This window comes from Lepeophtheirus salmonis, chromosome 13 (assembly GCF_016086655.4).
Source record: "Lepeophtheirus salmonis chromosome 13, UVic_Lsal_1.4, whole genome shotgun sequence".
NCBI classification, from domain to species: Eukaryota; Metazoa; Arthropoda; class Copepoda; order Siphonostomatoida; family Caligidae; genus Lepeophtheirus; species Lepeophtheirus salmonis.
The window spans coordinates 24,807,723-24,826,460 of record NC_052143.2 but is presented as its reverse complement, the minus strand read 5'-3'; the positions used below and the strand labels follow the sequence as shown (position 1 = coordinate 24,826,460).

At 31.8% G+C, this 18,738-nt stretch overlaps 1 protein-coding gene across 11 annotated transcripts in view; it reads right to left on the bottom strand.

Annotated features, from left to right (window-relative positions):
- Positions 1 to 18,738, bottom strand: part of LOC121128093 (glutamate-gated chloride channel) — a 151,678-nt gene that overhangs the window by 23,245 nt on the left and 109,695 nt on the right. For 2 of the 11 annotated variants that reach the window (XM_040723660.2, XM_040723658.2), the window contains exon 1: positions 9,583 to 10,095. The exons of 8 other annotated variants lie outside the window; for them this stretch is intronic. In XM_040723660.2, coding sequence (XP_040579594.1) covers positions 9,583 to 9,644 — 62 coding nt within the window. In that variant the 5' untranslated portion in view covers positions 9,645 to 10,095. Of the gene's footprint in view, positions 1 to 9,582; positions 10,096 to 18,738 lie in introns of those variants that run through there. One more of the 11 variants, XM_040723661.2, reaches the window with a different exon arrangement.

The following is an 18,738-nucleotide window of genomic DNA, read 5'->3' as shown; positions in this document are numbered from 1 at the left end:
ATTTTCAAATACACGCACATCAATATCTATCATTGATGATACTATTTTTATTTATCATCAAGATAAATGAAGATACATTACTCATTCCTCCATTGCAAAGATTTTCATATGTATTTTTTTGCAACAAAAATGTTTAAATATACAAACTATTTAATTAGTAGTTCGATCATTATTGTTTTTAAGGGGATGATGAATTGTTGATGAATGAACGGGTAATAGCAGCCTTCCCCCTCTCGTATCCACCCTTAACATAATCCATTATGATATTCTTATTGCATTGAATGATATCAGATATTTTAACAAACGTAGTATTGAATTTTTATGTTTGAAAAATTCATATTTTGCTTTCTGTATTTTATCATCTTCTTTATTATATTATTTGTTTTGAAAAGTTAATTTTGAAAGAGTCCAAATAAGTTTATTTTGATAAAAAATGAAAAAATATCACGCCATATTGATCAATGTTTTGAGATTGAAGAGGGTTCTTGAAATTGTTAATTTGATAATGTTAAGAAAAAATACATACAAATCAAAATGAAGGATTTTATAAAAAATAACTACTTTGGATGAGTAAAAAATCTACCAAAAGCTTATTAATAGTGTTCCCCTAAAATGATAAATAATGTAATATTGTACCAGGTATAGCGTCCACTTTTTTTAAACAAGATTTTTCAAAGAAAAATAGCTAATACTTTTGATTTCGTCATGGGATAAACGACTATAATATGTGCTACTGCTATTATGACAAGAATTAGCATTAACATCTATCAAACTAAATATACATTTAAAAAATTGAGAAATATATATTCTTTTAATTTGAGAAACGCTTTTCAAAAAAATGTTTGAGCAAACTTCAACATCGAGCCCTCTTTTACCAATTTTATAAGAATAAGCTCGACGTAGAAATTCATTTGCAGTTTCTATTGCTTAAACCTTCCTTTATAAATATGCATTTGCAGATTCCACTCTAATTTAAAATTTGTAATTTTCGGATGAGATATAACTACTAAATACTTCTTGAATTAAGTTAATTCACAAAATTAAAGTTCCTCGTTCTGTTTTTTATTTTTTTAGAATAGATAATTTCCACCACAGCATAAAATATCCAAAAATGGTAGCATCAAAATTTCGAAAATTTTGAGTTATAGATATTTTTAAAATGCAGATAATTTGCGAATAATACAAATATTTGATATTTCAGTAGTGCACAAAGGAATACCATGACGTTGTGTTGGAATATTCTTTCATCTCTTTCTTAATGAATATTTACATAATGATAAATTATAGAACGACCAAAATTGCCAGTCTTAAACTTTTGTGTTATTTTATTTCAGTATTTTCTAGAACAAGTTAGTTGAAAAAAAAGTCCACCAATGAATCGGTTGCCTACTTGTTTACTTCTAAATAATGACATAAGTATTGATTCCAAACCATCCATATTAGTCGAGTACTTGTATAAAATCCCTCTGCCTACAATCTTCTTACATATAAGATATGTATATACATAATTAAGGGTTCTAAACTCTTTAAACTTTCAATATTCAAAATCCTAAAAATCAACTTGATAACCCAGATAATTTGAAGATTTTCAGCTCTACGCTGAGTCTAACAAAAACTTCCAATTATAACTCCCGAACCAATCCTCAGTATTAATATCTGTGTGCATGTTATTATCTTAGTCATTAAAGAATAATGAAAGGAGCTTTGGAATGAAAAAAAAAACTGTTCATATTACCAACTACCAAAAATCTAGTACGCGAGAACATGCTTAGAATTAAAAAGATTGCTGTGAAAAGGAATCGTTAAAAACACATGGCTTTCGTAGGCATGTCGTTAATATAAAATATTCAATTAATTTAATTTTATATATGCATGCATACCTATAGAAGTATTTTCTGCATTCATTTTCTAAAACAATAATAGCGAAAACAAAAACAGAAAGGGACAACAAAGTTGAATTTTGTTGAGTGCATTTTTGTTATCAACTTTTTTGTGTGTGTTTTTTCTTCAAGTATTATATTTTAAATCCTACCACTCTGCATACCCTTCTTTTCTACTCCTCAAAATATAACCATATTATTTTATTTTAATTAGTATAAGTTGTGTAACGTGTTGTTTGAGAGGGAAAGGGGGATATTTTAGAGAGGGCTTAAGAATTAGAACACAAAATTATGCAGTTATGCGTTCTATTTCCAAAATGAATATAAGGCTCAACACAAAAGGAAACAGTTTTGAAATATCTAAAAATCTCCAAGTGCATAATGGGTATGACTTAAAATATTTATGTTCCTAAGCATGACGTAGGTTGTTACTCATGTCATCTATTATACAAACACCTTATCAAGAACACAACTATTTAACAATATTTTGTCTCTGGGTAGTGTGTATGGGAAGACTAACCAATAACAAATTGCTTCTTTATTAAAGTGTCAAGGGAAATGGCTAGACATTTTTTATTTGAATGTGAAGAAATAACAAAGGTCTGGTATTTTTTTTATAGTGTGTGTGTTTTTGTTTTTTTTTAATTTTAAAATATTATATATAATCGAAAATAGATTTATTTAATAAACATACAAGTTCAAATCATTTTATGCAAATTCAGATCCACTAGAACACCATTACCTGATAATTATGTCCAAATTATTGATAGATGTATAAAGATATTTTTATATGAGTCTTATTTCCTTTTGTGTGTGTGTGTTTGTTCTGTTTTGGGTTTGAGTTTATATTCACATAATATGTGATTAATGATATAAAAATAAATTGAAATATAGTCGTACTATAAAAAAAGAAAAAAAACCCTATCTATTGCCTACAAAATACATGAAGCACACCAAAATGTTTCTTAAATTTAATTAGAGTATAATTTACAGAAAATCTATTTGGTTGAATGTATATTTTATAAAAAAAATCCACACTGAAACACGAGTGATTTGTACCCCAATTATAATTGAAATCAAATCAGCATTGAACTACATATGTCTATGTCTCTTTATAAGCAAATACATTGTTGATAATGAAATATTTCCAAAAATGAATAATTATTTTACCATTTTATTCAAGCAAATAAAAACCGAGTTGTTCTGATGATCCAAAAAGAACCCTTTCTAAAAAAGGACTTTAAAAAAACAACGTTTGTTTTTCTGGATGATTTTACATAAATATATAAAATTAAAATTGTGTAATAAATTGTATTATCCTATTTTCATGAAGACAATCTAATTGTTTTCTTCCTCAAGCATATACAGGGTGACAGGGCAACTCAACAGCCAAGAAAGTACACGAATATTTATATCTCAACATCCATCTACACTGTTTCAATTAACTTCCTATAAAATTAATGTCAGTTTATTCCAGAGGGACGCCACTATTTGTGGCAACTACAGCTTACAGACAATTCGTAGCTACTTTAAAAGCTGTAAGGATAGTCTTCTTCGATATGTTATCCTATGCAGACACCATGACGGTTTTAAAGTCGTCGACACTGCGGTAGGAAGTCACACTAACCTTCCTCTCCAGGATGGACTATATGGAGAAGTACATTACGTTGAATTCTAGGGAAGAAGAAGAACACAAATTCTTGCTCCAAAAGGGCTCCAAACTGGATTCGCACCACTCTTGGACAGACTTTACAGTATTTGAAAGTTCCCCGTTCTGCCGGAAGCAATAAAACCATTCCCAGTTCTGTTTCTTGATCAAGGGGAGTACTTGGGACAATAACATGTCTAGATAGACCTGTTGATTGATCTTCATACCCTTAGGAATGAAGATCAAGGGCGTCTTCATCCAGCACGAGGTAAAACTGCAAAGGCCATTAACGAAGCCTTTTTTTTTTTGTTTCTCAACAAGCTGCTCTCGTTCAAGGAAATTTCCTTGATACTCTGACCCAGCACTCGGTTGTTGTGGCTGTTGTAAGCCAGCTCTAAGGGGAAGATCTTCTCGTTAGTATAAGTGGTTGAAACGTGCGTACAAGAATTGATAAATTTCAGAAGGACCTTCTGTCGGGTCAGCCTCGTGGCCATTGTGAATTAATTACAGACTCGTACACAACACATTGATTAAAGCACAATGATGAAATAAACCAGGAAAACACAAAATTTTAGTAATATTTGATAAATGATCTACCTTTGTAATACCTTGAGGGTTGCCATTTAGTTCAACATTATATGAATATTTATTCTTAAACTCAAATGGCTTTGTAAAATATCCATCCTTACTTTAAATGTTTAGGAAAGGGAGTTTACCAAATATGATTTTACACAAAGAACACAATTATTGATTTAATTCTTTCAAAAAGGACATAACTTTTATGTCATATAACAAATTGTTAAAATAATTTATTAATTTAGGATAATTAACCCTTATACTATTATTTTTTTAAATTTTGTAAAATTAAAATATTATACTTATACACAAAGAAGAGATTTTTTTTTAGAAAGAACCTCATTCACTTATTAAAAATTTCACAATAAAGGTCGCTTGATAATATTTTTGTTCTTAAAAATAAGGGTAATTTTACAAAATATTTAATTTAAATTTTATTTTGTAAAATTAAGTTCAAAAGTTATTTTTTTTTTTAAATCGAAAGAAATAAAGGATCCTACCCATTTATCTTTACCTTATGCTCAACTCACGCTAAAACCTGTCCTATACAGTAGAATACTAAGTTCAGGGATTGATAGTTTCTTCCTAATGCTAAATTGAATTCACTAAAACTCTAAATTAATATTATTAAGTCATAAATAACGATGAGCCTACATATCGCACAATCTACATCTATGCATAAAATGGTGATATATGCATTTAAATTTGAATTGCCCTATTCATGAAAAGAAACAGGAGGCACTAAGTATTATTATTGAAATATTTTACATTTTCTAATGTGTTAATATTATGAAATGTAATTTTTTATTAAAAAAATTGTATGAAAACTATTATAATCTACTTTTTCATAATATTTATTTGTACATAATATTGCATACATAGATGCCTGGATACATTGTATATTTCAGAAATTCATATGCCCATGAATAAACATATGTATCTTCACAAATAAAATGATCTATTTGATATTTCAAAACTTTTTAGGTCTTTTCACACTCGCAGAAATACAATAGTTTTCTCATACCTAGTTACATATACCTATATTTAGATAGATCTGCATTAGTTCAAATAGAGTCGGCAACTTTTCAAATTATCTATGTTGTGTCTCACAGTGAGTGAGGATATTAAATATAACACAAATATCCTGCTTTTTCAACAATAAAAAATCTTTAATTTTGAAGGTTTAATGAAATATGAAGAATTGACAAAGGATGACATAATAAAGAAAATTCTATTGTTGAAGGGTCAAAGGACTCTCTCATGTGCAGCAAGTTGCAAATCAAGACATCAGATGAACCTTTAAACGAGATATAATGAATTTATTAAGCATTCAATGAGGATTTGAATTTTCCCAGGCCCTCATCCGACCCGTTCCTTTGAAGTTTTAGTGGTTTCCATGTGAAGTCAAACGTGTTTAATGGAGCACAGTTTCTCCACTTATAATTAGTATGTAAAACAGAGATGGATGCCGTATTGCAGCAAAATAATACACCTTCCTAATGATAATAGTATGTAATATATGTATGTTACTCACATAGAGAGCGCTGTCAAAATTAATTTAATTCAGAAGGAATTCCGTTTAATTAATTTAGTTTGGGTACCCAAGCTACAGACTGTCATCCCCCTTGTGAGTAAAATATTTTTGTTTTAGTTTTATCATACCATATTATCTGCCTTTGTATCTATGGTTTAAAGTTTTAATGTCAATATTTTCGCCTTTGCTAGAGGTGAAGACTGGTTTTAAGTATTGGTTATTAGTCTTGAAAATCCAATGCATGTACAACGTTTCATCCCTGATGAAAATAACAGATATACCTTGCAAATAATAATATCAAGTATATCTATTGAATTACTAATAGACGTAATAATTAGTTATAAATAGGTGTGTACACTGAATACGTACATGTAAATCGGAAGGAAATAGAATTAGTATGAAAAATAGGAAGAGTTTAAATGTGAGGCTTTCTCATTGTTTTCATCGCCACCTCTATGAAAAAAAAAAATCCAATATTTGTCATATCCGACAATTTATCTTTGTGGCTGTGGGGTCTGAGGTTCTTGTGCCAGAAGTTCATGCTGCAACTTATCCACTTTTGTACAATGTTAGCAGTATGGGTCGTAGCCCTGTCCTACTGAAATACTAATTGACCTTGTTGGACTTCTTCGCGGTATTGGTAATCTATGGAACCACATTTTCCTTCAACACCATCAATTAGTCGGCTGCAGGTAACTGGTATCCAACAGGGAACCAAAATGGATGATTTTTTTCTCTGGTTGATGCCACAACCCTCAACATCATCACAGAGGCCGGATGTTTGGTCTTGGTAACTGTCCTGATGCTGTGGTCAGCCTTGGTGAAGCATACCAACCAATCATTTGCTTGTAGTAGACGGGGTCAATGGGAAAGGTCTTTTCGTCAGAGAAAAAAATCACACGGTTGCTGTTACCCTTCACATAATTCAAGAGTTGTTGACATCGCTGAAGACAGAGGTTTTAAAATCAGAATCCTATCCTAAGAATAGTAAATTAATGAAGAGAACAACAGATGGATTTTCACAAGGATTCAACTTGTCCCAAAGGTCATGGAGAGTAAGTTTTCGGTAATTGTGAGGATCCCATGTCTCCACACATGTAGGAGACGGTGTGTAGGGCCAGCTATCTGTGTGTTATGGAGGTCGTGGTACTGCCCTGGAAATCAAAAGTTCCAAACCTGTATTTACATCATCGAAGGAAGATAATTGGGCAAAATCCATCTTAAATCTACATAAGCTTATTCACATATTTGCAGAATGTTTTTAATAAGAATGAAAAGTCATAAATCATTTAATAACAAATCAATTTGCAACACATGAATATAGAGAGAAGAGAAGGGAAAAGGAGGGGGGAGAATGGTAAAAAGTAATAAGTAACTTGAATAGTTGATGTATTTTAAAAAAAAATAAATACCAAGCTTAAAAGAGCTTTTACTTTCCTAACGATTTCTTAATAGATTTATTTTCCTTTAATCTGATTTTAATTTTCCAACATTTTAATTTACATGTTTGGAGTTTTTTTTTTGTTCATACATGTGTTTGTGTTAGAATGAAATTAGCAAGGATCTTGTTTTTTAAAATTATATATGTATGTTTAATTATTTTTATTTTTTTTGCTCATTTTCCATCTATATACTCCTCTTTGAACTGTTTTCTTGATATATAAGATATGGACATATTTTTGAATTGAGTTTATGAAAATAAATTCCGGCATTATCCCACTAACAACCTTAAATATGGAAATTCAGTTTGTGCAAATAAAAAACCAATACATTATAGATAAATGAAAGTATTTTTAACTTTCTATTCCGTTAATAATTAATAAAGCTGTAAATAATATTAAAATTACCAATTGGCAATAAGGTAAGCCACTTCGATAAAAATTTGTAATTTCCTTATTGCATTAAACTTAACATACATATAGCAAAACTTAACCCTAGTCGAAGTTATAGTTTTCGAACAAGAAGGAGGCATGTTGCCTTATATAAAATAATGCAAACCGCAAACCTTTGGACCCTTAGAGCAAATCAAGGTGCACAATATTTTAAGCTGATAAACCAAAAATCATAGAAAGTACAATTTTTGACTCATATGGCGATATTTCAGACGCTATAAGAGGTCTAAAAATGCCCACTTGACCCAAAAATTATATTATTATAAAAATTTAAATGATGTGAACAACACCAAAATTGCTTTGAATGGACCCAACTTTGCCCAAGGCAGTTTTTATTGCCTTCAGCAGACAATTTGTTTGTATTCTTTAATAGTGCTTTGAAAGTTTGTTGGTTGACTTGAAATTAGCGCATGTTAAGCTGTTTATAATAATTCCCCACTATTATTAAAGAAAATCCCCACAGTTTGGAAGAAGAATTAGCTACCACGAACTGATTTTGTAGCTTTTTTTTTTTGTAGGAAAGATAAATCGTGACATATAAATGGTATGTTTATCAAAGTAAAGCCATAAAGATATAACTACACACAAATAAATAGCAAATAATCCTCTCTTAATTTTAAGATTATGGAAAGTAATAAATTGTACGTTGAAAATTTATTATCCCAACCACAAATATTTGTTTTCTTAATCGTTTGTCTTTTCCTTTTTGTTACTGCTTATCGTGGAGGAGATCCATAGCAGATGAGGGGAGGTAGGGGGGAGGCGACGTAGGTGGGAAATATATTTAAGGTAACTGAAACCATGTGTATGTAATTAATGTATTCAAATACCAAGCAGTTATATGCATGTCTAAGTAAATAATCAGAAAAACAAAGACAATTTAAGAAAAAATGATGGATTAGGAAATGAGGTCATTTACATTTTTTTATAAAGAAAAAAAAAGAGAAACTGTTGCTTTATTCATAAATAAATGAAATCCGCAAAAAAGTTGTCAAAAAGCAAAATAAATATTTTGCATATATTAAACTATTGCAATAAAAATTGCAAAATAAATATAATTTATTGGGGGAAAAATATCTGTCGCAATCATAAATTTGGAGAGAAAGTGGAAGGCATTAGAATACTCACATATAAGACATATACTCACTGTAAGAAGGGCCTCTCAAATAAATTTTTGTTTTTCTATCGTAAGTATTCACCGGATGTGAATTTAATTATGATTTTCACAATCCAAAAGTTTTGGTATATAATAATTATTCAACTGTTTATATTCTGCGTCTTTATAAAGTATTTATATATCTCTATACATTTTTGAGATGCCGAAACGAAATTCACAGACATGATATACGGCAATGCCAAAACGTGGAAGATTTGTAAGGAATGAAACGTATCCTGTTTAATTGTACATCGACTATAACGACGTTTTGTGCCGGGACAAAATCCTGTCCCTCCACATACTGCTAAAATAATCCAGATCAAAATATTTCTTCTTAGCAAAGGCACTTTTAGCTTCAACCCTATTTTGACCTCAACCACCTTGATTACAATATATTTCTGTATATTGAGACCAGTTCAAGCTCTAAACGTAAACCTAATTTGAGCGTCCTTACGGAACAAATAACCGAACGAAATATATAAAACTTGAAATTGGGTATATGCATGTTCCTTAGTTCATGGCCAATCAAAGGTTCTTATAAGGACCAAAAGGCTTTATATTGAATAAATTATGAATTTTGTTATTTCTAGTACCATTTTTAAAAGAATAGTATAAAAATGTTTCATTTATCTAAAGTGTATCATAATTAAATTACAGTTATTAGATTTTATAAACATAAACAGGGAATTTATACGGGGTTTTATTACTTCTAAATAAGAAGAACAACTCTCAACTAAATATGTGAGCAAAAAAAAAAAAAAAGAAGCTTATTATATGACTATAAAAAGCAAGGTTATATTTAGGGAAACAACTTTTTTAACGCGTTCAAATAAGCCCTTGATCCAAGAAATGAGACATAATTAAAGACAGAAGTTTGTCACATTTGATGATCCTACCATGACACCATCATCCAAGTGTTCCTTTTCGTTCTATTTAGTATTTTTTTTGTATTCTTCATCTCTTCTCCTCCTCCTTATTTTTGACATCTTGCCAAAAGGATTGTTAAAGTTGATGTGAACATATGTAATAAATTTTTGTAAGGAGGGAAAGCAAAGAAGAATCCTTGTCTTTTCTCATCTCATCGTTTCTCTTCCTCTCTTTAGATAACTAGAGTTTGATTGAAGGGTTTTTCATCATAGACATATGTATGCAGAGTAGTAGTTTGTTCGTTTTTATTGCTAACCTAATTTCCTCTTCACCACTATCTGCCCCAGCCCAAAAACATATTTACTTAGCTACTTCATGCGCATATGTGTGTGGAGAGAGAGAAAAAGCTAGAAGGGATATTAAATGAATAAATAAACCATATTCCATTTCTTTATTGGTTAAGGCAGATACAACTATTACCAAAGATTTATAAATACAAATATATATTATGTATACATATCTATAAAAAGAGAAAGAAAACGACGTAATGAAATGAAACTGTTATGGTTATGATATCCATATATACATACAACGAAAATATAACAGAAATAAAAAGAACACATATAAATGCAGAGGTCTAAAATAAATATAAAAATTGTTAATTAAAAAGGAGATTGCACCAATTACCCACTAATACTACTAATGCTAATAGACGCAAATAATGAATTCTGCGGCCTCTTGCTTGTAACAGAAAATCAATATACATATTTGTTTTTATTTTATTGAGTCTATTTGTATCTTTTGATATTTAAAATATGTAAATATTGTGTATATTTTATTTATTTGCAGATTCTCTTTTTTGAAATAGTTTGTTTATGTATTTACTTCCTAAAGGTCTCTTGCCAAGTTAGAATAAGATATTTTTTTATTCAACAATTTATAACATCATTTGAGTATGTGCAATCGTTTTATATACATACATAACATATCGATTTTCTCGCTCTCTCTCTCTCTCTAATCAACATGGCAGATTTAGGGCTTGGTAAAAACAAGGTTGGAACTTCCAACTTTCGTCTAACAATGAAAATGAGGGAAAAACAAGCATTGTTTAAAACGGGCGACAAGTTTATACCATACTGAAACGATTTTATTTCGTTGTTGTTATACCAGCCTCAACCACCCTTAACATGTGGTTTCTGAAGCAGTTGCCGGCGACCTTCATATTGTCCTTGATGGGATCATCTTTGATGAGAAAGGACATGTTGGGCATGTGTTTTTGATATGAAATTGTGACAATGCTCTTCCAACCATTCCAAATATACTTTAGAAATATAAAAATTCCGGCACGGTAGCTACCGATCTCTTTCATGCAGGACAATAGTACTGTAACACTCAGATAGCACTGAGCCCCGTCTCAAAGATGTGTGAAAACATGAAATACTCTCTTTCTGCGGGAAATTTACTCTCCATGAACTTCGGGACATGTTGTGGCCACTAGGCAACCCATCTTTTATTCTTCCGGTTTTTTTCTAATTTTGAAACAGAATTATGATTTTTACAAATTCTTATTGCTGCACTTCTGATCCTTCCTAGCTGCCATCAAACCCTCCTACTTTCTCATATGTTGACCCTATGATGGTAAATTGCAAACTAAGTTAATCAATATCAGTTTATGATGTCATATATTTATTATTCTACCATGCTTTTTTGGGAAAGTATGCATGTATTAGTGGTTCAGTTATGTGAAGGTTAAAGGCCACAACCCTTTAGAGAGGGAGGGGGGGGGCACAAAACTTGTTGTAGCATTTATTTGCTATTTTATCCTGTTATTTTTAATTTCGAGGTTTCATTACTCAACCAAACGACAGTTAAAACAAAACAAAACAAAAAACAAGCAAAATCTTGGAGTAATAACAAAAAAGGCGATCTCCTCCGCGCCTGTATCAGTGCTGAGAACACTATTTCTATCCAGTCAGTCTACAACATCAAGAAGTTCATTAAGGATAGAAATACTGTTAAAAAACTTATATTCTGTAAGCAACAATATACGGACTTTTGGCCTACCTCTACTTCAACACCTTGGACTTTGCAGTATGAGGCAACTTGTAGAAGAAAATATGCTGCACCTCTCTCCAAATTTGATTTTTCTCCTTTATGCCATCATGGATACGATCTACATCGTTAATAGCTGCCAATCTGATTGTCGACGTGTCAAGGCTGTTTTTGTTTGTGAAGGAGGACAAATGGAGTACTTATTGTATCTAAATATAGTATTTAAACATATCACAAATTAGCTTTGAGATGTCCTTTCTAGATTGATTCAATATAAATAACGTTTTATCAAGTTTATTTTATGCTACTACAAATTTTGGGTCCCCGCTCTGTAGATATGTAAATAAATGCCTGCGTCGAAGAACCGAATTAGTGTTTCTTTCTCTCACTGTTTCCTTTCATGCTTCATGTTATATAATATTTTTGCTCAAATAATTAATTATTTATTGGAATGTTATGAATCAATTTATTTAATGTTTACATTATATTCTTATTATTATGATACCTCTCCCCCCCCCCACCCCCGACACTCATAAAACCATAACCATAAAAATAGGGTATAATATATATAAAGCAAGTATCGAATGTGCCTATTAATACTCCTCATGTTCTATTTTTCTCCCTAAATGTATGTAATGTATATATAACATAAAATGTAATTACTATTTATGAATATAAATTTGTTAAAATTTCTTTTTTCTAACCAAATTATATTTATTTATATTATGGTATATCAAATACAAGAACGGCATGTTAAAAAAATGAAACTGAAAATAAACATGGCAACTCAACAATTTGAAGAATGTTTTGGAGCAGATCAACTAAAATCAGCTGTGAAAAGGTAGAGTGAGAAAAGGAAATAAACAAGGACATTGGCATTACTCCGATGTCGAGCCTTCATTCTACTCTGAGTCCAACTAGGACTTAGAATTATACCTCTGCAATAAATCCCTCAAGTTTACTTCCCCTCTTTTATGTGCACATATGAATGTTCCCTCAGGTTTTGAATATAATGTAGTAGGAATGGAAGTTCGCAACTCAGGAGTTAAATATTAATTACAAAAGCTGAGAAATTCATTCTTCAGTCTACCATGTCAGAAAAAAAAATTAAAAAAATGGGTGAACTAAAAAATACAAAAGGCTTAAAGTACTACATATATGGCTGAAATAGACTTCGTATTTCAATTAAAGCCTGCACTGGCCGGGAAAAGAAAAAAAAATGCAATTTTCTCTCTAAAAATATCATATGACAAAAATTGAGAAATGAGACATTTTTTTGAAAACAAAATTCTAAATGGTATTACATTTTTTTAGTTCTAAAAAAATCAATATAAAAAAGGAAAAAAAATAAAGGAGACCACATAATTATATTTGCCCTAGGCTCAGTTATTTTCCTGATCCCTTCTCAGATTGGGATTTATGCACCAAACAACCTATTTTGTATAGGCTCCACAATAGTTAAGGCCGTTCTGATCAGATATTACATGAAGTCAATCCTAAAAGAGAAGAAGTGCACGAACTCTTTATTTCACTCCTAAAAACAAAACAATCATCTCTGCAACCATTAACATTTGATGTTGCAAAAAATAGGAAAATACTTTTGCAAAAAAAAAGAACTCCTCCCTGCCAATTTTCTAGAGAGAAATTTATGACTAAAATTATTACAATCGTAATAATCATAATAAGTGCAAAATATTTTATTTAGGTTTTAGATCATAATGGTTTGATATATTTATTTTTGTGTGATGGAGAGAGAGATTTATTTGTAAAAGTTAGTTGGGATTTTCTCATTTTCTTTTTGCAAAGGGTGGGGGGAAGGGGGAGGAGTTGGGATACAAAACTCAAAAGATAGAGTGGGAATCAAAATCCAGCATTATGAACAGGAATACAAATATTTCCCGAGGCGGAACATATAAAATTTTTTCCAAAGAGGGCTATGGAACCAAATAACAATTTATCTCAATAGTTATACCGCGGGAATCTATTGAAATCTGAACAATTATTAATTTAATAATTTATAAAGATTGAGTGATTGAAATTAATTATATATATTTAAGCATAAAAAACTAGTTACAAAACAAATGAACTTGAGCTTTAGGTTACGTACAAGTCGAGAAAATTACACTTTAACGTGATCTACGAATTTCCATACGTGCATTCCAAGCTGTTGGGTGTCTGTCTACGCCTTCAGCAAGTCTGAAACGTTGGAGAGGAAGAAGGGCTCCCTAAATAAGACCAAATTGGACCCAGAAGAGTTAAAGAAAACAGCCCAAGCTAATCTCTGTAAGTCCATGAGGCCCTTGCAAGATATCTCGGGATTTCATACAGGACTGCCTAGACAGCTATCAAAAAAGTGAGCAGAAAGATATTTGCGAGGGTGAAGAGGCCACTTTTGGCACCAACAATGCAATAAACCCATTTTTTTCGTTGCAAAACTCTTTTGAATTAGCTTTAAATAAGACTTTTGAGTTCTTTTGAACTCTTTTTTGACACTTTTGGCCCCCTTACAGCAATTACGCCAATCCCCTTGACAACACCTTTAGGGTGCATGTCGAGGAAAAGCTTTTATTGTCCTTCATCCAAACAGCGAGGCCCTCAAAGCCAAAGTCAGCTAGTACTGGAACGCCATGACAGAGGAATACATCCAAAGAAGGAGCCGGGGATTCCGACACCGCCTGGAATAGTAATAGCTTTGTTGAAATTATATTGTTCATTAATAAGTTATATATTGTTCAAGTTTGAAATTCAAAGCTTTCAGATTTAAATGGACCATTTGTTTTTTTCATTCTACGCATTTTTTGAAAAACCCAAAATATAATCGTGAAACTTGTCTCGTTTATGAATTTGAGAATAAAAATATAAATGATTTTGTTTTTGTCAAAGGTTAAAGATATATAGTGTGAAAAATCTATTGACGCCTGTTTTTAAACTTTTACTAAGATCTCTATTAAACTCTCTTCAAAATAAAGATAGAAACTTGAAACTTGGTATGATTAATCTTTTATTAATGTATATAAAAAAATATTTACGTATAAAATCACCACCAGCTGCAATGACCTCCTCCAGGCGAGGCTGCACACAGAAGTAGGCCTGAATGATGTCCTTCCTGGAGATGTGGCTGAATGCCTCCATGATAGAGGTGATGAGCGAGGCCTTAGTGTTGTGAGGGTGACAATTGGTATCCCTTTCACCCACGTCCCACAGATGAAAAATCGAAGGGGTTGAGGTCGGGCTGCTTGGGGGCCAGATCTCCTTCTCCCAGAAATGAGGGAAGTTCTGCCTTCACCATTCCTAAGTCCTTTTTACATTGTGGGCCGGTCCCCCATCCTGTTGGAAGATGTACAGTTCCCCATCAGCCAACTCATCCATCGAGGGCTTCACAACGTTTATCATCACATTGATGTATCTGCCAGGGTCCTCCTTGATGAGGTTCTGTGTCGAATTCACAATATCAACCTCATGAGTATCAGACCGACACCCGTCAGTCTTTCTTTTTAATTAAAAATTCTTTAGTGCCCCCTCTCTTCTCACAATATTGATCATAAATGCGCCTGAAGTTCTTCACAGTGTTGTAAGTCAAGTTGTTGAATTGGGCAATCTCCTTGCTGGTCCTTTGTGCGCGAAATCCACAACCCATAGCTCCACAAATCGCCTCCTGCAGATTCATGTTCATAGTTGAACGTTTTGTTTGTTTTGATAATAGCTTCTTTAACCATCTTCCTTCATTTTCACTCTAACACATTTCAAAAGGGCACAAAAATAATGCGTATGGAAGCTTAATATTGTAAATTAAGTCTTTTAAAGATAAAAATAAATTAAGACATTAATACATTTTCAAGAAGCAAAATTTTCCTAAAGACAAAACTTCTTTGCTTTTAGGCAATTTTGAGAGCTTCCTTGGTTCAGTTATAAGTTACTTCGTATGCTTAAAGCGAAATAAAAATTAGGGTTTTTGGTAACATTATTCTGTCTCAGTCAATTTTCATTAGGGCAATATTCATCTTTAGAAAATATATATACCAATATTTCCAGTTCCATAAATATATACAGGGGAGGGTAGCAAAACATGGACTTGAGAGATGGATTTAGAAATACATCAATAATTTTTATTTTTTAATAATAATATGAAAAATAATTATGCCAACAAAACATGTAGACAATGTTTTTGCAAAACATTTTACACTCAATATGGCCTCCTTCATTATCAATCACAGCCTTTACACGTTGCCTGAATGCCATGCAGGAGTTGGTGACATACTCCTCTGACATGTTGTCCTATGTAGCTACTATAGAAGGGTTCAGTATGTCTGTATTTTGGTGTGAGGTCATGTTGTTTTCCCTCTCAAATGTCCCCCATATAAAAAAGTCCAGTGGGTTCAAATCTGGTGAGGAAGGGGGCCATATATCTTTGAACCAGAATCGAGCCATGTTATCTACATATAACTTTTGGCACTTGGCGGACGTGTAAGAGGGGGTGCCGTCCAGAGTCAACACGTAGTTACCCTCTGGTTAGTTGGTCTTCAGCCATGTTAAGATTGTGTACCTCAGTATCTTATGTTTGGCCCCCTAGCCGATTTTCTGTTCAGCCTGGAAAAAGATCGGAGGTATATTCTTTCCATCAGAGGCTACAACGCCGAGTATTAGTGTTTGGGCCAGACATTTGGTGAGTCAAACGCCTCTGACCTCTTCTCTTGTTTCTGCAAGCCAGAGGTCCTTCCGGTGGTTATGGGGTTGATCAACTGTGAAAATCTTTTTGTCCGAGAAAAATTTCACAATTGACCCATTTGTCTTGATCTATGTGAAGATTTTCTTGCACGAGCCTCCTGGCTTTCATGCCCTCTGTCAGAATGTGTCATAGGGTCTGTTTGAAAGAAATTAATCCCAAAAGTGCTTTATAGCCCTCCTGATATAATTGTTTCAGTGTTTGCAAATGTTTTAAATTCCACTCTGATTTTAAGCTTAATTTTTAAAACTTTCATTATTAGTCATAATATTTATCAAAAAAACTTAAATCAAATCGCATATTTGTATGTGAAATAGTATAGTTTATTAGGATAAAACTTGTACCAAATCCAAGACAAAACTAACTTTATAAATTGAAAACAAGGACTTGTAGCCTAAAATACTATGTATAAATGTTATTTTATATTTCCGTGATTTTATCTATTGACAAAATAAAATTTAACATTTATTTTTAATAAAACAACTACTATTAAATAAATTCTCTAATAAAAAGTTTATGTGTTTATATTTAATGGTGAGCATAAAAATTAGAAAGCATGTAGGAGGGAGGGGGGAGAACTTGTACCTAAATCCTGACTACTAAAATATTCCTTAGTTAACTGAAAAAAAGTTTTACATGTGTATGTACATAGATAATACCAGCGTGGAAATGAAAACATAATTTACTTAAACTTCCTTGGACGCATGGGAGCAAACAAAAAAAGGAAAAAAATAAGCTGAATAAAAAAAAACCTTCGGGATAAAAGTTTCATTCGACTGATTTTCAAAGTAATTATAATATAAAGTATTTGGAGAAGATGCGAACTATATCCATTTACCATTTATGAATATTTTATAAATTAAAAATGTTATGGATAAGTGGTTGTAAAACTGAACTATTTAGATGCTACTTTAAGGTCAAACTCTTCCTTCAGGCTTCAAAACGACAAGGTTAGGCAGAAAAACGTAGATTGTTAATAAGTTTTTATTTAATCAATGATATAGTAAGGTTTAGGGATTTTTTTTTTTTTTGACATTCTGTTTTGCCATTCTTTTTGCATAAACAAACTATAATATACATTTCTTCATCCTCTCATCGAGAATGAGGAAAAAACCAAAAGGCAGATGCTAAAGTTAAGGTGGCGAAGATTATTAAAATTGTGAAGTGCTCTATGAGGCCGGTTTTCAAGTTGGCCAAAATTAATAAAGGTGGAGAAGACCTCTCTATGAATGCAGGAAGTGGAGGGAACAATTTAAAGAGGGACCCGGAGATCTGAGAAGAAGATCAAGGAAGATCACACCTAATTGATGAATCACCTCACCAAGTTCTTCTCCGTGGCTGCTGGAGGGCTGTGTAGGGCGACTTGGGATTTTCCTCATAAACAAGGATCCCACACACTTTCTGGCAGAGTTCCTTGGCTTGAGATTCCAAGTTGTGCTTCCTGACCAGGTATATTGACTGAAAATTAATAGCTCAGAGAATTGATAATTAAATAAATTAAGAAATGTACGTTGATAGCATGTTTCAGGTAAATGTGCAAGTCCATATGATAAGACGGAGTTTGTCTTTATTTTATATATTGCTCGTATATAACAATCATAATTTTAACATGGAATATAGTCTTTTAACGAAAAGTGGATTTATACACTACGGCGCAGTTGTTGTTTTTTTGAACCATTTTATTTCTCCTTTTAGTTATTATTATTTTTGAGCACTTTTTATACCGAATACTTTGAGTGGTTGACACTACCTAATAGATTATAAAAGTGAGGTTATGTTAAAAGGTGGTTGCTTAACTTTATGATATGCAAATATATTATCCAAGTGGGGAAAACATGCACGTGACACATATTTGAATAAGTAAAGTGAGCTATACAAAAACTTTTTCTCCTCTAGGGGCGTTGATTATACTTAATATTACTCTATAATTCACTATGATAACCTATAAATTCACTCTTTTAACTGAAATAATGAGGTTAATAACACAAGAATATTAACTATTCCACCAAGGAAATTAAAAGTTGGTTACGTCATGAGAGAAAATGACCGAGAATGATAAAGTGACGTCATCTGTGGCATCATAAAAAGGTACTTCTTGCGAGGGAAAAAAGCGATTTCTTAGACAAGAAGTCCACTTTTATTTATGTGTAAAGGAGTCCTTCAAGTTAATAATAACAAAAATGAGGAACTAAACCACAAAAAACCTCACATTTATTTTCCCTTTCCTTTAGATTCTTTTGTTTCCCCCTTCTTTTATTACAGGTTAGAAAATTATTTGTAGAGAAGATTGTTATTTGATGATAAAGGCAACGGATAAATAAGTGATGTAATAGTACAATATTAGGGATAGAGGAAATAAAAACAAAATATTATTGTTGTTTAAGAAAAATATCGCATCCTGAGGATAATT